General features: G+C 47.9%; 1 protein-coding gene across 2 annotated transcripts in view; it reads right to left on the minus strand.

Annotated features, from left to right (window-relative positions):
• Window positions 1-23634, minus strand: part of MYO7B (myosin VIIB) — a 96538-nt gene that overhangs the window by 44275 nt on the left and 28629 nt on the right. For both annotated transcript variants that reach the window (XM_081581124.1, XM_081581123.1), the window contains exons 6-14: window positions 17941-18062; window positions 16818-16960; window positions 14521-14634; window positions 12875-13028; window positions 9845-9921; window positions 8291-8410; window positions 7856-7998; window positions 3801-4011; window positions 3073-3208 (exon numbers count right to left, since the gene is read on the minus strand). In XM_081581124.1, coding sequence (XP_081437250.1) covers window positions 3073-3208; window positions 3801-4011; window positions 7856-7998; window positions 8291-8410; window positions 9845-9921; window positions 12875-13028; window positions 14521-14634; window positions 16818-16960; window positions 17941-18062 — 1220 coding nt within the window. The remainder of the gene's footprint in view (window positions 1-3072; window positions 3209-3800; window positions 4012-7855; window positions 7999-8290; window positions 8411-9844; window positions 9922-12874; window positions 13029-14520; window positions 14635-16817; window positions 16961-17940; window positions 18063-23634) is intronic.

Here is a 23634-nt window from a genome sequence, read left to right on the forward strand (position 1 = left end):
CTGGGCGCCCCAAGGCCCTTCTACCAACCTTGCTCTGGGGCCTTGGAACAACATGCTAGAGGCAGAGGCCCCTTCAGCTTAAGGAGTGAGCCTCTAGAAATTAGGGAGGGGGGAGTGTATGGGCTGAGCTGTTTGCCCCCCAAATCCATATGTTGAAAAATTAACCCATAGTACCTCAGAATGTGTGTGGAGAGAGGGCCTTTGAGGAGGTAATGAAGGTAAAATGAGGCTGTTAGGGTGGGCCCTAATCCAGTCGGAGTGGTGTCCTACAAGAAGAGGAGATTAGGACACAGACACTCACAGGAACAATAAAGATGCCAGAGAGAGACTTCAGAAGGAACCGGTCCTGCTGACGTTTGCCTTGGACTCCTGGCCTCTGGAACTGTGAGAAGATACATTCCTGTACCTCTCTGTGGAACTCTGCTATGGGAATGTTGGACAGTGGACACAGTGTGGGTCTGGGGGTGAGTGGACAGCACATCTCCCCTCCCGCCGTGGGAGAGAGTGGGCCTGCCAGAGGCAGGGCACAGAACTGCAAGGAGGAGGCACTAGAGGACGGTTGCTTCTCAAAACCAGGCCAGACGATGACTGGGGGCCTGCTGAGGGTGTCACCCCGCAGGCGCCCGACTCAGACTTGTCCTCTCCCTTTAAGTCCCCCCTTTTTAGTGGGGTGCTCTGTGCATGCCCGCACAGCCTTGTGTGGGGTCTGGGAAGGCCATGTCAATGGTGGAAGAAGGAAGCTGGATTCCCTCTCTGCCAGCAGGTGCTGTGAGAGGAGAAGACTGGACCAAGAGCTCTAAGTGAGCCGCCCTCACCAAGCTGAGAGTGGTGAGAGCAAGCTTGCTTTGCCAGGTCCAGGGCCACCTGAAGAGGAGGCTGGCACATAAGCCCCTCTCCCAGCCCTGTACTGAAAGACTGCCTTCTGCAGATGGGGCGAGCAGGCATGTGATGTTACCCTGTGCCCTTCCAGGCTTAGACGAAGCCTCCCCATTCCAGGTGCTTTCGGGGGGATGATTGAGGCACACCTGGGCTCAAACCTCCCCCCACCCCATCCCTGCCAAAAGACAGAGTAATGGGGCTTAAGTCATGGAGATAGCAGGGCACTGAAAAAAACCCAGCAGGCTCAGTTTTAAGGAGCATTAATGGAATTTTGTACTTCAAAAGCCTAGAAAGAAACTACCTTAATCTTAGCATACATGGAAGTTTCAGATCACTGCAAAACTAAAACTTGGCCTTGAGTAGCCCATGGAGGTTGATGTGCTCAGTGTCTTTGTGTTCTGGAATTCTGAAGTCCACTAGCTCTGGTCTCCCCCTTTTGGAAAAGCCCCAAAGCCAGGATCTGGTGGGAGTTATAAAGGAGCCCCCTTACCTCCTCATTTCTCCAACAGAACTAATCCCCTGATCTCGGAACACCTCCCTTCATCCATGTGAAAACACCAGCCTCTCCTGTTGCCTTGTCCCTCCACCTGAAAAGTGTACTTGGAGCATCCCTGACTCCAAGTTTCCAGTTAGACCACAGTAGCTCCTCAGTTCTCCATACAAGCCACACAGAGTGACACTATGGCTTTCCGCCTCATTTTCCTGATCACTGCACACTGGCCACCTCTCCCATTTTTCTAAGCACACCAGCAGCTTGACCACCTCAGCCCCTTACTTCTCTAATCAAAACTATGCCTGGGACTTCCCTGGTGGTCAAGTGGTTAAGAACCCACCTGTCAATGCAGGAGACATGGGTTATATCCCTGTTCTGGGGAGATCCCACAAGCTATGGGGCAATTAAATCCATGCGCCACAGCTACCGAGGCTTATGAGCTTCAGGGCCCACATGCCACAGCTACTGAGCCTGCATGCTGCAACTACTGAAGCCCTTGCACCCTGGAGCCCTGTGCTCCGCAGCAAGAGAAGCCACCACACTGAGAAGCCCTCACACCACACCGCAATGAGAGAGGACCCCCTCTTGCCACAACTAGAGAAAGCCCACGCGCAGCAATGAAGACCCAGCACGGCCAATAGATAAATAAAATCTTTAAAAACATGCCTGACCTTATCTCAACACATACACTTTCACTACCAAGAGAGTGAAAAGATATCCCACAGAATAGGAGAAAATATTTGCAAATTCTGTATCTGATAAGGTAATTACAATAAAAAAAGAAAACAATTAACATGTGTTGGTAAGGAGCTGGAGGAATTGGAAACTTCATACATTGCTAATGGGAATGTAAAATGGTACAGCCACTTTGGAAAACAGTTTGGTGCTTATCCCAAAAGTTAAATAGAAATACCATATGACCCAGCAATTCCTCTCTTAGGTATGTGTCCCAAAGAAGTGAAAACATATGTCCACATAAAAACTTGTACATGAGTGTTAATAGCAGCATTACTCATAATGGCCAAAAATATCCATCAGTTGATGAAGGGATAAACAAAAAGTGGTATATCTGTGCTGTGGAACATTGTACTGCAGTATAAAGAAACAAAGTACAGAAACATGCTACAATGTGAATGAACATTGAAAACGTTATGCCAAGTGAAAGAAGCCAGTCACAAAGGCCACACGGTGTATGATTCCATTTATGTGAAACGTCCAGAACAGGCAAATCCACAGAGACAGAAATTAGTAGTTGCTGGGGTTGGGGAGAATTGGGGAGCAATGAGGAATGACTGCTAATGGGAGTTCCTTTTGTTTTTCTGAACGCAAGCCCCCCGCATTAGAAGAATGGAGTCTTAACCTTTGGACTGCCAGGAAAGTCCCTAATGGGGATTTCTTTTGGGGGGTGATGTAAATGTTCTAAAATTGTGGCAACAGCTGCATAATTCTATGAATACACTAAAACACCATTGAGTTGTAGACTTCAAATGAGTGAATTTTATGGTATGTGAATTATCTCTCAGTAGAACTATTACCAACAAGACAAAACACAAACATACATCTCTGGTCCATTCTATTCCCTCTGTCCCATTCCTGGCTCTGCAAAATGACCTTGCAAAATGACCTGGCCTTCTTTCCATGGCCTCCCTGGGGTGCTCCAGATTTGGAAGGAAGGGACTGTGGAGAGGAGCTTCACCTACCTTCTACATGGTAGTGCACCTCGCCAGCAAAGTGGGCGATGCCAAATTGGGCATCGTGGATGGTCTTGGGCTGCAGGAAGCCCTTGTTGTTAGCGTGGACATTCTTCAGTTTTTGCAGCAAGGTGGTATCTGTCCCCTGGAAGAACGGATGCCCTATGGGCTGCGGACCCAGAGCCCAGCCACTGGGTACACCTCCAGGTCTCAGGGGCTCGCTCAAAGGGCAAAGCAACTGGGTTCAGAATGACTGAGGGCTTTTCTACAGACAGCAAGTGGATGTGTCAGGGGCAGGGGCTCGTTGCCTGAGCGAGGGCAGAGGCAGGAAGACAGACTGCCAGCTTGCTGGCTGTAGCCTTCCCAGGGAGCAGAGGATCTCCCTTCTCTGGATCAGAGCTCTTACTGACTACCTGTGAGAGTCCATCTCCCCAGAGACATGCAGAGTCCCCCAAAGCAAGAAGGAAAGTGTTGCCTTGTCTTGCACTCCGTGCAGCCCTTGGCCCACAAGGCTCAACCAGCCCTCTCCGGGGGTGTGTTCTTGAATCTAAATAATCTATGCTGAGGAGTAGAAGTGAGGGTGGACTCCGATGCCTTCCTCCAGGAGGAAAGCCTTGAAGGAGAGGAAGGCTGGAAGGCTGGGGCTACTCTGCAAACCCCAGGCAGAGGTTTCAGCAGCCATGGAGTTTCCCAGGCATGGGGTCTCCACCTGAGGGGAGGCAGGCCCAGAGGCGCACCTGTGGGAAGCGGCTCTCTTCATCCAGGAGGGAGATGATACTCATGGGCCTGAGGGCCAGCAGGTCCAGGGTCGGCCGGTTGTCGGTGTAGTGGATGTAGTCCCAGGCGATGCTCTCCGCGCGGTACTCCTCCTGCTCCGCAGTGAACACGTGCTGCACAAAGAGCTGCTGCAGATGCTCGTTGGCCAGGTTGATGCAAAGCTGCTCAAAGCTGCAAGGGCCGCACCGCCCCGGGGGGCAAGGTTGGCTTGGTTGCCGCTGCAGCCAACCCCTGGCACACAGACCCACACGTGTGTACCCACAGAGCACACCCCCAAACAGCATACACGCCGACAGACAGCCTCCCTCTTCTTCTGCCTCTACCTCCATCCCCTCCTCCATCCCACAGCAAACAGATTCAGAGAAATGAGGAGGCTCCACTTAGCATCAAGCCCTGACTTTGACTCCATAAGGTCCCCAGCAGTATCCTCTGCTAAGCTAGGCTGTCCTGACATGGAGACAATCTCTGGGGGACCAAGGGTTCAGTAGCCACCCTGTCCCATGGGCAAGTGGCTTTGGTATTAAGACGAGCTTCTGGAGACCCATCATTGATGGCTGGGCTCCTTTGCATCAATCAGGCATACCCTTTTCCCCTCCCCCAATCCTCCCACTTGCTCTTCCTCCTGGGCTCCATTTCACCTCCAGAAATGGTCCCTCCACTCATCACCCCTGGCTCAGGTCAGAAACCAGGCCATCATACCTGACACCTCTCCCTCCTCCCCAGTTCCAATCAGTTGCCAAAGTCCGGTCTGTGATCTCTCCAACACAGCACCTGATCTGTTTACTTCTTTTCACTCCCATTGCTGCTCCCTTAATCCAGGTCACCCTTCTTTCTCACCTGAGGCACAGTAGCAACCGCCTCATGGCTCTCTCTGCCTCCAGCCTCACCCCTCCAACCACTTTCCATGGCCACTAGACAGAGGTTTCGGACGTGCAGATCTGATCCCCACCCCACCCTGCTCTCCCCCTACTTTGAATCCTTGTGGACCTGAGCTCCCATTATTTTCAGGATCCAGGCAAACAATGACACAGCAGAAAGCCTGCCCAACACTGCCAGGGAATGGACACAGGGGACTCTGTGAGTGATAGTTGCTCAGCCATGTCTGACTCTTTGTGATCCCATGGACTGTAGCCTACTAGGCTCCTCTGTCCATGGAATTCTCCAGGCAAGAATACTGAAGTAGGTTGCCACCTCCTTCTCCAGCAGGGCACCCTGCCCTTCTCTAATTCTAAGTCTTCACACATGCGAGACCCTCCTTTCTCTGACCTGCTCTTTTGGTTCATCCTTTGGGTCTCACTTAGGCATTTCTTCCTCAGGATGGGTTGTCCATTTATGCAAAACCTTATGGTATCTCAGGTTGGTTGTTGAGGTCTGTTAACCCAAGAGAGTTAACACACCACCTGGACAGTGTGGAGTGTTGTTGTAGATATCAGCAATTGCAGCCACCCCTGACAATGAGCCCCGAGGGAACTCAGGGTGGAGACCAGGAACACTGGCCAACCAGCAGTCATCAGACTGCCCGCGTGCTCAGTCACTCAATCACGCCCAACTCTTTGAGGTCCTTTGGCCTGTAGCCTGCCAGGCTCCTCTGTCCATGGGATTTTCCAGGCAAGAATATTGGAGTGGGTTGCCATTTCCTCCTCTAAGGGATCTTCTTGACCCAGGAATCGAACCCATGTCTCCTGCAGCAGGTGGATTCTTTACTGCTGAGCCACTGCGGAAGCCCCATCAGATTGCAGCTACTCACAACAGTACAGCTTGAAGAAACTCAGGATGTGAAAACACAGAATGCTGGCCCCAGATATCTGAGACTCACATCAAAGGAATGATTTCAGTGAACCCAGACTCCTGCATCTTTCCATGCACAGAAAAGTGCTAAATACCTTAACTTGAGATATCTAGTTTTCTTTTATTAACAATAATCTTTTGATGTTCTACCTGCCCTTTGTTGCAAAAAACTCCCATATATCCTGGCTCCACCCTCGCCTCCTCGGAGCATTTTACTCAGAATTATTTGAGATGCTGTCTCCTGGGCTTGAAGTTCTAGGAATGTCTGCTGAATAAAACAGAAGTCTCAACTTTTAGGTCGTGCACTTTTTTTCAGTTGACAAGAGTACTCTTGTGGACGGCAGGTCGGGTAAGTGACTGGGTGCTGAGTGACATGGCCCTGCTCCTTAAGGTGGCCCCCAGACTGCAGCCCTGCCACAAACCCAGCTGGTGGCTCCTTCACAGGGGTGGGGGGAGGGTGTCCCTGAATAAATGGCCAGATCCCCCAAAATAAACTACTCATCCACCTCCACAGTGGCCAAAGACATGTTTGGTCTGCTCAGCTGGCCCTGTCAGGGCCAGAAACCAATGATCGGAATCATTTTTTAGTTTACTGCTTCTTCGAGCTTCTATCATGTTGGGCTGAGTTCTGCCAGCCCCGCCCCATCCCACCTGCCCACAGTGAGCTGGTCCTAGGAGCCTGCAATCCCAATGTGCTTGCACTCAGAATGGCTTGCATCTTGACCAAGGGGCCTTCTCAGCCTTCAGCTGGAGATAGGGCCTTGGGCAGGGGCATGCCAAGGTCAGGACAGCCCCTTGGCACCTCTGACAGTGCCCAGAGACCCCCCCCCTTGGGACTGAAACCAAGCAGAACCTTGTGGGGCCCTCCTGGATACAAAACTCCCTCCTTGTCCCCCATTTCTTATTTGTAGCAAAAGGCTTTAGTCTCCTATGACGCCTCTGAGTCCTAAGAGCAGACTCAAGACCAACTAGGGAAGTGAAGAAATGCAGTCAAGAAACAATAGTGCAGTGATAAAAACAGGGTCCTAGTTCTTCCTCAAGGGATGTACATAACAACTTAATGGATCTCTTTGAGTTGTTTTGCAGAAACTAAGACCCCTGCCCAGGTGGAGTATGGTGACTACATGCTGGTCACAAGCATGTAGACTCCAGACTGGTTGGAACCAGAACGTTGATGATTAAGATTCCCTAAACATCACGCCATTACCTCACCACCAATCAATGAGAAGAAAGTCCACAAGCTGATCGTGTACCCTGTGACTCTCACCCCTAAAATTGCCTTTAAGAAACTTTACTTGAAAGCCATCAATGAATTTGGATTTTGAGCTGCCTCAAATTTGGGTGAGCTGCCTGTTCTCCTTCTTGGCCCTGCAATAAGTGCTCTGCTTTACCTCACCACAACCTGGTGTCAGTAGACTGGCTTTGTTGCACTTTGGGTGAGCAGACCTGAATTCCATTTGGTGATAGAACTAGACCTAGGCTCTGTCTCACCCAGTGCTTTAAACGAACCAGGTTCACGTTGGTAAGCTAGGTTGCACATTTAGGACACTTCCTCCTTGCTTGTCCCCCTGTCCTTGTTTCCTCATCTGGCCCTTTGATGATGCTTCCCCAGAGCATCACCTGTCCTCATCTAGCTCCACAGCCTGGCTCCCCTTCCTGCCTCAGTCTAATTCCACCCCAGTCTTCATCACCATCTTAGCTGGGAATTACTTTTCTGACCTGCTTCATTTCTCCAGCTCTTCAGCCTCCAGGCTGGGACACTGGGTCAGAAGTGTCCTGCCTCACTTGTCAGACTGAAAAATTGAGGATGGGCCACAAATCCCCTGCCTTCCCCATCACCTAGTATGATAGCCCACCGAAGGATGTAGTTACATTAGTGTTATTGATTTCCACTTTCACCTTAACCACACGTGATAATTCACTCTAGTTTGTGAGAAGAGTGGATAGCTTGAGACGGGTGATAAACGCTGGAGTGTCAGCCTGACTCTCATGATGCTCTTAGCTATATGGCCTTTTCTAGACACCTTGTGGATGCCAGGGGATGTGCGTGAACTGCCTCACTGAGGAAGGACACAGTCTTGCTGAGGGACTCACCCTGGCATCTGTGAGCAGAGGTGAGGCCCTGCTCCCAGCTAGTCTGGGGAGGAATGGCTGCCCTCCAGTTGGCTCAGTGAGGACCTAAGTTTATCTCTCATTTTTCTGAAAGCAGGTGCAAGGACCTCCATACCTATTTTTCTGGAAATTTTCAAAACCAAATATGTCCAGGAGGCCGATTGTCCTTTGCACATTTTTGGGGTCCTGGGCAGGTGGGGTGAAAATTGCAGCATTGATCTTCTTGACAATCCACAGGAAGAGATGCCCATAGATGCCCTGTAGAGACATGGGGTAGAACCCACAGGCTTTGATGCATGAGAGGAAGGCTGCTGCTTTCTCCAAGTTTACCTGGAAAGGCCACAGGCACACTGGACCTCCTGAGGGAGATCACCCCTACTTTAAGGCAAGAAACCACCCTGGAGAGTCTGAGCAGTCCACGGTCACCAGACAGGGGACTGGCAGAGTCAGGACTTGCCCAGCTCTCTGCCCCTTTCTGCTGTCCACTCACCAGGCAAGGAGCTATACTCAATACATAGACATGTAGGCCCCTTCTCCCACAACTCTGCACCTTGACAAAAGCATCCCTCCGGTCTGCAGCCTGAGTGATGTTCAGGGGCCTGGTGACAAACTCCCCGCGGATGGTGATGGAGTGCTTGATCAGACAGTCTCGGAGGGCCTGGTCCTTCACCTGGAAGGCAGGTAGGGGCTGGCATCACAGCTGATAGAGCAGGATCTGGTGCCAACATGCTCTCTCATGACCAAACATCCCATGCCCAAAGCCTGAGGATGGGAGATGCCTGTGACTAGGACCAGAGTCAGGATGCTGGGCGGGACTGGACCAGGATCAGTCTGAGCACTGGGATATCAGTGTCAGGGAAGGATGCACAAGCTGGGTGGGCCTGAGCACGCTGGCTGCTTTGTTGACCAGTCTTGTGCTGGTATCCTGGTACTGGGCCCACCATCGGGTGGACCCTGGAAAACAGTGGACATGGAGGGCTCTGAGGCCTGGCCACTGACATCTGAATACACCTCAACCGAAGTCACTCCTGCCTGGAGTCTGGAGGCCCAAGTGAACAAGAGGAGTCTGGATGAAGTCCCTCCCACGTACAGAGAAGACTTGGCTGGCAAACTCCCAAGGTTTCTAAGAACCCTGCAACCACATGAAAAACATAAGCAGCAAAATGTGCCTACTTAATGTGATTGCTTTTTCCCCCCTTCTAATTCTATTAATTTCCCACTGAACCTGTTAGTGGGGTGTCATTACAAAGCCCCATCACTTGTCCTCCAAGTCAAGGCTCTATTTGATCTCTTTAATAATGTGCAGGGGGAACTTCCCTGGTGGCCCAGTGGTTAAGATTGTGTGCTTGCAATGCAAGGGACACAAGTTCTATCCCTCATTGGAGAACTAAGATCCTACATGCTGTGTGAAAGTCAAAGTGTTAGTTGCTCAGTCATCCAACTCTTTGCAACGCCATGGACTATAACCCACCAGGCTCTTCTGCCCATGGAATTCTCTAGGCAAGACTACTGTTGTAGTTTGCCATTTCCATCTCCAGGGGATCTTCCTGACCCAGGGATTGAACCTGAGTTTCCTGCATTGCAAGTTATATAGAAAGTACAAGTATCAGCGGTCACAGCCTAAATGCCTACAGGGCCAGCAGGTGTGGCAAAGTCAAAAAATAACAACAGCAAAAATAACATGCAGGGGGAATGGTCTGAGTACATTCCATCAGCCCAGAATAGCACAACTCATGGAGAAGCCCTGGGGACAAGGATATAGGGCGAGGATGTCTTGCTATAAAGGCATCACATTGGTTGAGTGGGGACAACCTGGGGAATGGGTGGGGTAGAAAGTTGAGTAAGGGTCATGGAAGAGCAGGAAGCTCAGGGAAAGCGCAAGAAACACATGTTCAAGCCAAACTGATCATTTCCGGGACTTTGTTAATGATTAGCTCCACGGGCCTGATTCCCACCCCTAGGGCCTGCAGTGCTCCACAGGGAAGTTGGAGGGGAGAGGGTGAGAGCCTGAGAGGCAGGAACTGGAGACTGGGAACGGCTGTCAGCCCAGGCCCTGGGGCTGCTCACACAAAAAGGAGGCTGGTGGACATAAGAGCAGAGTTACCTCCAGTAACTTCATCACAGTGGGAAAGGCAGGGGTCTCCATCACGTCAGAGGAGTCCAGGTTCTCAAAGACCGCAGCTGCAGAGAGAAGCAATGACCCTGAGAAGCAAAGTGGCCTGAAGGGATGGGACAGAGGCCCCGGGGAGGCTGTCCCAGAGGCATGCCTCAGAGACAACCATCCCTGGGTGCCGGGCACTGCCTCTCCCAGGCCCCCTCTGAGAGTGGTGACCTCTCTGGGGACTATCAACACTTTGATTCTAACCACTGTTCACAGGGTATGTCCCCTTCTGCCCAGATTGAGATCCCGACTCAAATGAGAGTTTGAAGCTGTTGGAGGGAGAAGTCTGGTGATGGTGGGGTGGGTGGGGTCTGTTAAGGGAGAGGATGACCCATTGGTCTCCTTCCATCCACTCTGCTGTCCTTAGAAACCTAGGTGTGTTCATTCATTCAGCAAAGCATGAAGCAGGGCCCAGCTCAGCAGGTCTCCTGACCCACCTCCTGGTTCAATCCCTCCCCTTTGAGTCCTTCCCCTTAGGGCCGCTGAGCTGCAGTGAGGGAAGAATGCTGTTTCTGTCATTTTTTTTCTTCTTTAGACTTAAAAATTGTAAACTAAAGCATTATGGATAAGAAATGCATAAAAGCCAAAGGTATGTTATAATGGATAATTATTATGTCAACATTGTGAAGCAACAACTAAAGCCAAACCCAGAGCTTCACAAACAGCCGGGGCCTCCAGCGACCTTTCCTGCTCAGACCAGTTCCTCCACAGAAGGCAGTGTTCTCCTGACCACCACAGAAACCACTTCCTTGGTTTTTCTTTATCTTTTTACTACCTATACGTTAATCCCTGTTGTTGTTCAGTTGCTCAGTCGAGTCTGACTCTGTGACCCCAGGACTACATCATGCCAGGCCTCCCTGTCCCTCACTAATTTAACCACTAAGCTGCATTTAATTTTACCTGTTTACTTATGTGTCATCTAACTACCTGCATTCCTTTGTAGCATTTAATTTAAAAAAATATTTATTTATCTATTTTTTGCTGTGCTGGGTCCTGGGTGCTGCACTGGCTTTTGCTCTAATTGCAGAGTGGAGGCTACTCTCTAGTTGCAGTGTGTGAGCTTCTCTTGCTGCGGTTCCTGGGCTTTAGGGCACAGGCTCTATAGTTGTAGCTTAGTTGCCCTGCAGCATGTGGGATCGTCCTAGATCAGGGATGGAACATGAGTATCCTGCTTTGGCAGGCAGATTCTTTACCACTGGGCCACCAGCGAAGCCCTAATGCATTTAATTTTATCTGTGTTCAAATTTTGTGTGTGATCTCTCTGCATTCTTTTGCCTGGTTTCATTTCCTCAACATCATATTTGATAGTATTTCATGTCCTGAAGCCCCCTGTCTGTCAGCACCCACTTTTTACCAGCAGAAGTGCCAGGTTTGGTTGATAGATTACATGGTCACCCAGCTACAGCTTGCTGGAGTAGATTTCCTTATATGATCTGAGATAGTGGTTCGTTTTCTACATGAATACCCAATTGCTCTGGAACGGTTTATTGAAAAGTCTGTCTTTTTCCCACTGCTGTGTGAGTTGGTGTCTTTCATTAGATGTAGAGCCAGCCATAATCTCTTCAAGTGTTGTTTAAGTCCCAACCCTCTCTTTTCCTTTAGAACTCTAATTAAATGTATTCTACACCTTCTTACTCTGTCTTTTATATTTTCCATCTTTTAAAAAATATTTACTTGTATATTATTTGGCTGTGTCGGGTCTTTGTTGTGGCATTCGAGTCCTTTAGTTGTGGCATGTGAACTCTTAGTTGCAGCATGTGAGATCTAGTTCTTTGACCCAGGATCGAACCTGGAAACCCTGGATTGGTAACATGGAGTCTTAGCCCCTGGACCACTAGGGAAGTTCCTATTTTCCATCTTTTCTGTCTTTCCATGCTGCACACACAGTTTCTCTTCCCCTTTACAACTCGAATTAAGTTATACTACATCTTCTCACTGTATCTTCTAGGTCTCCTATTTTTTCTTTTATATTTTCCATCTTTTTGTCTTTCTGTGCTGTACACATAGTTTTTTTTCTGACTTTTTCTCCTTTTTCACATTATAAAACTGGTGGTTAAACTCATCCATAGAGTTCATTTTGGTTTTAATTTTTTCAACTTTAGAATTTTGTTGTGGCTCACTTTAAAATCTGTAATGTCACTTTTTTATACTTTCCAGTTCCCTGTCTAAATTTTCATGCTTGGCTTTTTCTTTCTCGAATATAGCAAGCATAGCTGCTTTGCGGTCTGTGCTTAGCTATTCCAATCTCTGACGTCTTTGTGGCTCTGTTTTTATTGTCTGTTATGACTGCCGGTCCTTGCTCATGATATCTTGTTTCCTTGTTCCTGTTTATTTTTGGATGCATGTTGGATGTTGTGTTTGAAACTCTTTAAAGGAATAATTTGTAATCTAAGTTGACGTTGCTTTCTTCCAGAGAGGATTGTCAGTAATCTCTGTCAGGCACTTGGGGCACTAACAAAACAGTCCAGGACACTTGAGTCTCCAGACCAACGGATGCTTACGGATGTCCTGCAAGTTCACGCATGGCTTTGCTTACTCAAAGTTCACGCACGGCTTTGCTTACTCAAAGTTCACGCACGGCTTTGCTTACTCAAAGTTCACGCACGGCTTTGCTTACTCAAAGTTCACGCACGGCTTTGCTTACTCAAAGTTCACGCACGGCTTTGCTTACTCAAAGTTCACGCACGGCTTTGCTTACTCAAAGTTCACGCATGGCTTTGCTTACCCTTTGGGTTCCCAGCCAAAAGTTGGGGATGATTGATCAATGTATTCATCTTTGGAGGGCCCTAAGCTTTGGCATCTTCCCCCTAACTCCATAAGACCTCCAAAATTATAGCCAAAATTCCTAATGCACTTTTCCAACACATTGTGACTTCAATGGGCCCTTTGGATGAGAACCCACAGGGATTTCTTCCTCCTCTAGTCCCCATTCTTCCTCCCCAGGGGGTGTGCTTTGGGTGGAAACAGCATTACCCATGAACTCCACATTCCCCAGGTGGAGAATAGTGGCCAGCAGCTTGCTGAGGTCCCAGTTCTCGGAGTCAGAGAACATGAGGATCTTCATGGCGGAGCGGACATGGGCATAGTCCTTGGCGTCATTGCGCCCCTCACAGGAAGTACAGTTCCCCTGAAAGATTGAACATATCAGCTTTTGGGGGCCTTCTCTATTGTAGGGTCAGCAAGGCATGGATGTATCAGGGATTCAGCCAAAGACCCCTGGTAAGTGATACTTCATTGGCTCTGGATGGGTCCCATGGGACCACCTGGAGGACCAAGCTCAGAAAATACACAAAGGTATTTCCAAAGGCAGAATTATGATGATATAGACCCAGAATTCTATGGTAGCTTGATAGCTGTGTGGCCATAGCTAAGTCATTCAGTTTCTCTGAGCCTCTATTTGTCAACCATCCATGGTAATGCCTGCCTCAGTCTCTCGGGGGAATATCATGGGTTAATTCCTTTAACACACTTTCTAAGGCTCACTGTGTGTCAGACCCTGGGGTACTTACTGGGAATTCATTAATGGAGAGAGCTGGCCCTGCTCTGCATGCTGTTGCATCCAGGAGAGGAGGCAGAAAGATTATGTCATAGGCTTTTACAGATGCTGAGACAAAACGGGGCTTGGCCAGCCCTCCTGGGAACTGGGAAAAGGCTTCCTGGAGGAGGCGCCTGAGCTGGTTCCACAGGTTGAGCTTTATAGCAGCACAGGGAAAGAGGGTTTTGGCAGATAACAGCTTGAGCTAGGCTGTGAGATGGGAGGCAGGAAGTTTGCAAAGAGGCTGGGGTCATGTGGAGGAGGAGAGGTTGGCAGATGGTGGGATCTGGAGGGACTTGGAAACCTTGCCAAGGAGCCACAAGGAACTTCTAAAGAGCTGTGATCAGGAATATGGTCTGTCAGGCTCCCTGTATGGGAGATCTGTGGGGTGGATGATAGATTGGGAGTCAAGTCTGGGGAGAGGGGGCACCCAGTAGGAAAGTAGCACCATGGTCTAGGCAAGAGATGATGAAGGCCTCAGGCAGAGACGGGGGAGACAGGGGTTAGGCAGGAGAGAGTGTCAAGAGGTGGATCTCATTCATTCTCTTGTCAACAAAGCCAGCCCAGCTTGTAAGACTGCTTGTGTGGCAGTGTTCCAGATGTGGGGACACAACTGAGCAAGGCCTCTGCTCTCCTGGAGTTTGAGTTCTAGGGGCACCTAGGAGGATGGTGACTGGGATGAGATGAGGGAGGAGCTGCGGGGTGGCCAGGAGCCTTCTGTCCATTAGGACCAAAGGAAGGTGAGGCTTGTGGGGCAGGACTACAGGCTCTGTGGAAAACGAGGAAGCACACGGACAAGGGTAGGACTCTGATGGTCAAGAGCAATCCTCTGATGGTTGTAAAGTGGATGCCAAACACACAAGGGTGGAGTGGAGAAGGGAAAAATGGAGCCCCCAGTCCCCGCCCAGGGGCCCACCCAGAGTCTGGGCTTTTATGAGGCTGTAAACCAACGGACGAGCAAGAACTGGCCCTTCTTACTTGTTCCTCATTGTAAGAGGCAGGGCAGGGGGAGGTGGGAAGGGGAGGAGGAGTGGGACAGGAAGGGAGAGGGGAGGAGGGTGGGGAGGGGGCAGACGGGCCTCACCATGGTGAGGTAGTGGTACTCCGAGGGCGTCCCCAGGCCCAGCAGCTTCTTCTCCTCTGCGCTCATCCCCATGAGCATGCAGTAGAAGATGTGGTAGTTCCGCTCCTCCGGGGCCTGGCAGGGAGGGAGTTCCAGGAGCTTGTAAGCAGCTTCCCTGAGGCTGTGGGTCCTCAGAACTGTCTCCTGGCCCCAGCCCTGTCCCAGTTTCCTTCCTCCCCAGCCAGTAGGGCTCTGGCATTGACCCAAGGGATGAGCATGCCTGGTCGCTGTCCTCATCCAAGGCCAGTTCATCCCGACAGCTCCGTGCAGAATGTCCCTCCCCGGCACTTCCCTGTAGCTTGGCTGCCCCCCGCAGTCCAGAGTCACAGGCAAAGCAAGGTGTCAGAATTCAGATCCAGGCTCTCTGACTCAGAATTCCCGACTCTACAGTCTAGGTAAAGCCTTCCCCAGTGGCTCAGTGGCAAAGAATCTATCTGCTAATGCAAGAGATGCGGGAGACACAGATTTAATCCTCCAGGAAGATCCCCCGGAGAAGGAAATGGCAACCCACTCAGTATTCTTGCCCAGGAAATCCCATGGACAGAGGAACCTCGTGGGGTCACAAAGAGTCGGACATGACTTACCGACTGAGCAACAACAACAACAATGAAGCCTTCCTATCACCTCATGACCCCCAGGGACCTGACTTCCACAGGTTTACCTAGCTGGGTCTTCTGCATTTTTAAACATTATTTATGAGTACATCTCTGTTGTGAAATTCAAGAAATTCCAAGTATAGAGTGTTAAAGGGGGAATTTCTCTTCCCCCGCCTTCCCACTCATATGGCCTCCTCTTCTTCCTCAGAACCATTTGATGTCCTTTCTACACATCACTAGTACATTTACTGAGAGTGAGTGCATGCATGCTCCATTGCTTCAGTTGTGTCCACCTCTGCATTCCCACTTACACGCCAAAAACAATTTTTTGACGTGGACCATTTTAAAAGTATTGAATTTGTTACAATATTGCTTCTATTATAACTTTTCTGGCCCCGAGGCATGCGAGATCTTAGCTCTCTGACCAGGGATCAAACCTGCATGGCCTGTATTGGAAGATGAAGTCCCAACCTTTGGACCACAAGGGAAGTCCCTCCCCAACCCCTGCAAAATTTTTACTCTTATCATGGACAGGACTTGTCTCTGATCTACTTTAGAAGTCTCCTGTTCATTCTGGGATGCCTCTATGAGGACCAAGTTCTGTGAATTCACCAACCACTACGTGAAGAACTATAAGCTTCTGGAAAGGGCAAACTTCTACTGGTTCTGGGACCTAGATAAGTTACCCTGGACTCGGTTTCTTCATCTATACAATGGGGACAAAGAGACCTGTCTCTCATGGTTGTTGTGAAGATCTAATGAGATAACACAGGGGAAACACCTGGCATCAGGTAGGGGTCCCTAAAGGTGAGCTTCCTTCTTCAGCTTGCCACAGTGTCCAAGCGTCTGTCTGTTCTCATACACATCTCCAGCCCCTTCAGTGGCATGTCCCCATTCTGCAACTTCATGTGTGTGTGTGTGTGTGTGTGTGTGCGTGCATGAATGCTCATGCACGCACGCACACACATGTTAGTGGTTATACCATTACATGAGAGGAGTATCCTACCCCCAACAAGGTTGTGTTAACTCTGCTGATGTGGCTGTCATACTTTGGGGTCTTTGTCAGCCAGGACTGTCTACTTGATCTGTGGGGCACAGTGCAAAATGAAAACATGGAGAGTCTCTCTAAAAAGTTATTAAGAATTTCAAGATGGTGACAACAGAGCATTAAACCAAATGTGGGCCCTTGTGAGTACAAGGCCCCATGTGACAATACAAACCACATGCCACCTCATTTCCTGGCCAGGTGGTCTTTTGGACAGTGTTGTCTAGGTCCTTCTGACAGGGCCCCCACTACATCTGAAGATACATCCACCCCCAGTTGAGGACTTACCTGGCCTCAGAATTAATTCTAATAGAGGTGAGAAGTAGTAAGCACCAAATAGTGAAGACAATTATATAGATGGAAAATTCAAAACAGAAAATCCTATCATTTCCTTGAATATTGGGGAAGAACTGTCATTATCCAATTCTAGAGGTCCCTGGCCCATCTCAGGCCAGGGTTCAATGGCAGTGAGACAAGGCCTGTGGGGTGCAGGGAGGAGGGAGAGAGGTAAGAGAGTGATGGAAAGGAACCCTCTTGGAAGCCTCCCCAATCCCCTGACTCCCATCCTGGGGCAGGGGGAGGTTCCCCAGAACCAGTGGAGTAGGCAGAGGCCTTACCTGCCGGCAGACCCGGGATTTCTCCAGGAGAAACTGCTCAATGCGCGCCCCCTCGATCACCCCGCTGGGGTTGAAGTAGATGTCAATGTACTTCCCGAAGCGGCTTGAGTTGTCGTTTCGGATTGTCTTGGCATTTCCAAAGGCTAAGGGCCAGAGGATGATGCCCACGATGGGAGCAGAGAATAGAAATTTTACTTTTAGTGAGATCTTCTGGGAAGGTTTCTCAGAGGAGGTAGCTAAGTCCAGAATTGAAGGACGGGTAGGCTTACACCAGACAGTGGCGGTGGCCAAGGGTTTGCTAAGAGAAAGTCAAAGTGCAGCTAAAGGTTAGGAGGTCAGAAAGAATGAAGTGTGCTTTCAGGAAGGGAAATTCGGCTGGACCATAGGATACAGGAGAAAAGCAGAGGAAGACGGATGGAACCATTCCCAGGTGGGGCCAAGTAGCAACGTGAACGTGAAGCTAAGAAGTTCGGAATTAGTCCCACGGGCAATGAGGGAAGCAGGAAACCTCCTGAGGGAGTTTGGGTGCATTTGAGAAAGATTGCTCAGGCTGTGGGGTAGAGACCAGGCTAGAGAGGGCAGGCTTGCAAGGAGAGCGACAAGAGCTGGCACAAGCCAGCGTGTGGATAAGGAGGTTAGACCAGATGGCATTTGGGTTGCAATATGATCTGAAGTGCATTCCATAGAGCTGTTTTATGATGTGACTACATAAAGAAAGATCTTTTTGCGCACACTCCTCACTTGTACAGGTAAATGAAAAAATAGAGAGTCTGGCTACTTTTATTAGTGTAATACATTTGAGGTCCTTCTGTGTATCAATAATCCATTTCCAGAATTTCCCAAATTGATTTCATCTTGGATTCTTTTTTAAAGAAATGCTTAAGATCCCGTGTGTGGAAAACACGCCTGTGAAAGCTAATAAGGTCAACAGCCTTTCTTTTCTTTGCTTCCTGGGAGTTGCCACACTACCATCCTCCCCATCCTTGTCTTTTTTGTCCTGGGGAATCCTGAGAAGTTGCTGTAAGTGTATGGCTTACCCTATCCTTCTCCCCCACGAGCACCGCCTGGCAGGAAGTTACCAGACTGCCAGGGAAGGAGGCTGGTCTGGTGGGTGACTGCTTACCTTCCAGGATGGGGTTGGCTTCCAGGACCTGCTGCTCAATCCACGAATGCTGGCCGCTGATGGTGGCCAGGAACTGCAGGATGAGCTTGGTGGTCTCTGTCTTCCCTGCCCCAGACTCGCCACTGCAAAGAGGCGTATGGGCACGTCAGTCAATGAAACAACTATTTTTCAACATCTCTTGACTCTTCTGCAAACCCACCACAGGTCCACTTTCTGGGCCAGTGAGAACAAAGATGCTCTCTCCCTGTGCAGAAATCGCACTGTGTTCACCCTGACATGCCCTGCTAACTTTGTGCTAGTTATTGGTGTGTAAATCTTTCCTTCTCTGCTCAGCTGCACAGTCCTGCTCATATCTGGTTCATCCCAGGGTCACTGGCTCAGTATTTAGTCACCGTAAATGAATGAATGAGACCAGGTGATGCCATGCCTTGATATAACGTTGTCTCTGTGAGCAGCAAGGTCATGCTGGACAGAAGGGAAATGGCCTCAGTCCTTTGGGAAAACAATCTGGCATAGTTGCAAACCCCTTCAGAATTATCCTGCCTTTAGTCTAAAGAAAGAATCTTAAAATCAGATAAAGCTTTCTCCACAAATGCTTCCTGCTCTTTAAAGCATTATTTTTTTGTCATTGCAATTGTGGAACATTGGAAGTAACATAAATGTGGGAAATTATGGTCCATCTAGTCAGAAAATATTGTGCAGCTACATAATCCAGGTCTGCACAGAGCAATAACATGAGCAATGCATCCTAGTTAAGTGAAGTGCCAAATGTAGGTACTATTAAGTAAAATTTATCCAAGAGAGTGGAGGAAGCCTTTTCTTCCATAAATGTCTAGCAATTTTTTTTCTGAGAATATTTATTTCTCTGAAAATTTTCATGGTGAATATATATTAACTTAATAATAGTGAAATATGAAAAACAGTTTTAAAAATTACTTATAGCAGTGGACTAGCCAAGATGTTGATGTATAAAGACCCAGAGCTCACCTCCTCCCATGAGGACATCAAAGTTACAACTATTTACAGACAAATTATTGACGACAAAAACTGGAAGACTAACAGAGAAGAAATTTTTAAATAATACCTAAAGAAAGAACCATAGCACAGGGAACTCTACTCAATATTCTGTGATAACCTATATGAGAAAAGAATCTGAAAAAGTATAGATATATATATATATACATGAATGACTGCTGTACACCTGAAATGAACACAATATTGTAAGTCAACTATACTCCAAGAAAGTTAAAAACCAAAAACAACAACAACAAAAAAGCAAATGAAAGATGTTTACTTCATTGTCTCAAGACTAAATGTTAAATGGCATTATGTTTAAAGGATAAAATATATTTAATTCACAGTTAAAATATATCAACTTAAACACATAAAAACAACAGCAAAAAAGAAGGAACCACAGGGAGACAGTCAGAGGGGCGGAGATGCAGTCTAGTCAAGACACATACCCCTGGTAGGTGACCCATAAATGGGAGAAGAAGTATAACCACACAGGTTCTCCCCAAGGAGTGAGGAAGCTTTGAAGGTCAGTGGGGCCTACTTTCAGGGCCACCAGAGGGCTGTGGGAAACAGAGACCGCACTTGTAAATGGTGCGCATGCTCCAGGACCCAGGGCAGAAGCAGTGATTTGAAAGGAGCCTGAGTCAGACCTGCCTGCTGATCTTAGTGAGTCTCCTGGAGACAGGAGGCAACTGCAGCTCGCCCTGGGACATAGATACTGGGAGCAGCCTTTTTGTGGAGGTTGTTGACCACGTGGACACTGGTGCTCGCAAATGCCAGGGTGGAATCCTCCCTCTAGCTTATTCAGCCTGGACTCAGCCCTGCCCACCAGCCTGTTGGTACCAGCACTGGGACACCACATGCCAAGCAATGAGCAGGGCCAGGACACAGCTCCACCGATAGCAGGCCTGCTGCCTTAAGACCCCCAGAGCACACCGCTAGACTAGGACCTGGCTCTGTCCACTAGAGGACCCAGAACACAGCCTCACCCACCAACGAGCTGGCACTACCCTCAGGACCCCCTGGACTCCAGTCCCTACTCACAATCAGGCCAACACCAACCTTGAAAACCCCCGGACCCTTCCTACCAGCAGGTTGACACCAGCTCTGAGACACCTTGGAAACCCAGTTCTGCCCACTGTGAGCCAGCACCAGCCCCAGGACACCCCAAGGTATAGCCCTACTCATCAACAGGCTAAAGCTAGACTTGGGACATGCCAGACCCCACAGCTAGCCATGTCAGGAGCTGGCCCCACCCATCAGTGGGCCAACACCGGATCTGGGATTCCCAGGCCTGCAACCACCCATTCCAGAACCCTGCCCTGTTCACCACTGGCCCCAGGATCCCTCAGGGTCCTGCAGCCTGCAGCCTTGTGACAAGGCCTCACCAGCCATCAGTAGCCTTCATATGAGGCAGGGCCTGGCAACAAACTGGACCAGGGGCCAGTCACACCTACTAGACCACCTTCGGTAGTCAGCCCACCACAGTGGATGACCCACACAGCTCACATAGGGGGTACCGCCAGAGCATAGAGCTCTGGTGATCAGAGGGGAGCGTGCTGTCTCCTATAAAAGGCCGTCTCCAAAGGCAGGAATTGTAACCAACCTAACAGATACATAGAAATACAAACATCAAATTATGCAAAAGGAGGCAGCAGAGGAATGTGTTCCAAACAGAAGAACAAGATAAAATTCCAGAGGAGCTAAGCAAAGTGGAGACAAATAATCTGCCTGAAACAGAGCTCAAGGTAATGATTGTAAAGATGCTCAAAGAACTCAGAAAAATGCATGAACACAGTAAGAAGGTTAACAGAAAGTTAGAGTATATAAAGAAGAACCAAACAGATCTGAGGAATACAATAACCAAATTAAAAAATACAAGAGAAGGAAACAGCAGTAGATCAGGTGATACATAGAAATGGATCAGCAAGCTGAAACTGCAGTGAAATTCACTGATGCTCAACAGAAAAAAAGAATGAAAAGAAATGAGGACAGGTTAAGAGACTCCTGGAACAACATCAAGAATACTAATGATCACTTTATAGGGGTACCAAGGAGAAGAGGGAGAGAAAGGGGGCAGAGAACATATTCGAAGGCATAATAGCTAAAAATTTTCCCAACCTGGGAAAGGAAACAGACATCCAAGTACAGAAGCAGAGAGAGTCCCAATCAAGATCAGCCAGTGAGGACCCAGCCAAGACAAACTGTAGTTCAAGTGGCAAAAATTAAAGACAAAGAGGCAATATTAAAAGCAGCAAGAGAAAAACAGTAAATGACATACAAGGGAACTCCCAAAAGGCTATCAGCTGACTTTTCAGCAGAAAGTCTGCAGTCCAGAAGGGAGTTGCACAATATATTTAAAGTAATGAAAGGGAAAACATACAACACAAAATACTCTACCTAGCATTTATTATGTAAAGTGCAACATGATAAATGTAATTAGCACTGCTGTACGTCACATATGAAACTTGTTAAGAGAGTAAATCCTGAGTTCTCATCACAAGGGAAAACTATTTTTTTCTGTTTCTTCAATTTTGTATCTATAAGAGATGATGGATGTTCACTAAACTTCTTGTGATAATAATTCCATGATGTATGTCAATTCATTATGCTATACACCTTAAACTTAACTTATAATTAACTGTATGTCAAAACTTAACTTACAATTAACTGTATGTCAATTATATCTCAATAAAACTGGAAGAAAAAAAGCATTAATATATGCCATAAAATAGTAATCAGAAAAAGTAGCCAAAACACACACTATGCTCACACAGAGTTTGGGAAAAAAACAAATAATCAAAAAATAGCCAAAATATTACTACAAAATATAACAAGGAAAAAAGCATTAATAGAAAAAATAAGGCATTACATAATAAAAGAAACCATTCCCAGAATATCAATATCACAAATTTGTATGCACCTAATAACACAGCCTCCAAATACACAAAGCCAACTTTGTGGAAACTAAAAGGAAGTTTTAAAACATTTTTTATCAGAAATCTAAAGCATATATGAAAAGCACTAATAAACTTAAACTAATAATTATTTATAGACTCTTGAGCTAACAGAGAACATATAAATGTCTTAAAGCTGACAGAAAATAGTCACACATTTGACCAAGTAATAGGGCTGTAAAAGAAGTCAATGTATTTCAGAGTCAATAACATATAGAACATATTAATCACAATGTGATTAAATTAGAAATCGAGTTAAAAAGTGGAAGTATTTCTATATTTAGAAATTACAGGCGCTCTTCTAAAATATAATGAGTTAAAGAGGAAACCATAATAAAACTACATGTTTTAAACCTTAACAATAAAATAATTAATCAGTATAAAGATAAAAATTACTTAGAGTGTTTAACTTAAAAAAATACTCATGTCTGGCACATAGCATACACTCAGGTTTGCAGTAATTAACACTATTATTATTATAAGGGAGAAATGTTGCTTTTATGAACTTTTTTAAATTATAGAAAACGTCAAACACTACAAAATGAAGGCAGAATGCTGCAGTATGCTGCTAATAAAAGTATGGCCTATATGCCAGCAGCACCTGCTGCCTAGTTGGAAATGCAAACGTCAAGGCTCCCTTGCTCTACTCAGCCAGAATCTGCATTTTCACAAGATCCCCAGGGACTCCTGCACTTTACAGTTTTCTTAATGAACTCCTAGAGTCCCATTCCCAGCTGCAACTTCTGACCAATTCTGATTCCCATTCTGTACAATTTTTCCCCCACATTGTGCAAGATGGCAGTTCCTCGGCCGGGAATCACACCTGCAGCCCCTGCACTGAGAGCACAAATTCTCAACCACAGGACTGCCAGGGACATGCCTCTTGTACTATATTGAAGCAAACTCCAGAAAAATAAGATTTCATCTGAAAATATTAAGTTTTTAAAAAGTTTTGATCCAAATGTTCCTCTTCCCTGACACAAGTGAAGGTGTGACGTAAGGGGTGACACTTCACATGACACTCCTGCATGGGAAGATGACTCTGAGAGCAGAGGACTCCAGTGCCTCACTCATGTCCCAGGTGCTCTGGGCTCTTCTGCAGACACTGCTGTCCTGGGGGTGAAGCTTCCTGGCCAGGCCACCTCTCCGTCTTCTCTTCCAGATCTCTGGATTTGAATTTCCTGCTTGACAGCTGTATGTCACTAGGAAAGAATATCAACCTCTCTAGTGGGAGGTCTCCCCAACAGTAAAACAGGAACAGGAGTATCTACTTCAGAGTTGCTGAGAACATGAAACAGGATAACCTACACTGTAGGACCTTGTTCTAATCTCTGTTCCAACGGCCCCTTCTCAGAGAGGCCAACCCAATCTGCCCTCCCACCTACGGCAGTGACCCCATCACTCTCTTTCCTCTCTCCCTGCAGTGTTTTTCTTCAAAGTTCTTATTATCTGCCAAAACAATTTGTCTGCATTGCCTGTCTCCCCTTCTAGAATGTAATCTCCACGAGGCAGGGACTTTAGTCCCTTTCGTTGGCTGCTGTCCAGCCATCTTAGGACAGAGAAGGACACACAACTGGAGCACAGCTGAATCTTGAGTGAATAAATGAATGAATGAAGAGATGACTTTACTAGAGCACCAAGCAAGGAGTCCTGGAGCCAAAGTCCCTCTCCCCGTTTCTTTCCTGCTCAGCCTCCCTTCCATGAGTACCAGGAGGGCAGGAGG

Source organism: Giraffa tippelskirchi, chromosome 3 (genome assembly GCF_054371585.1).
Source record: "Giraffa tippelskirchi isolate mGirTip1 chromosome 3, T2T-mGirTip1v1.2.pri, whole genome shotgun sequence".
In the NCBI taxonomy this organism is placed as follows: Eukaryota; Metazoa; Chordata; class Mammalia; order Artiodactyla; family Giraffidae; genus Giraffa; species Giraffa tippelskirchi.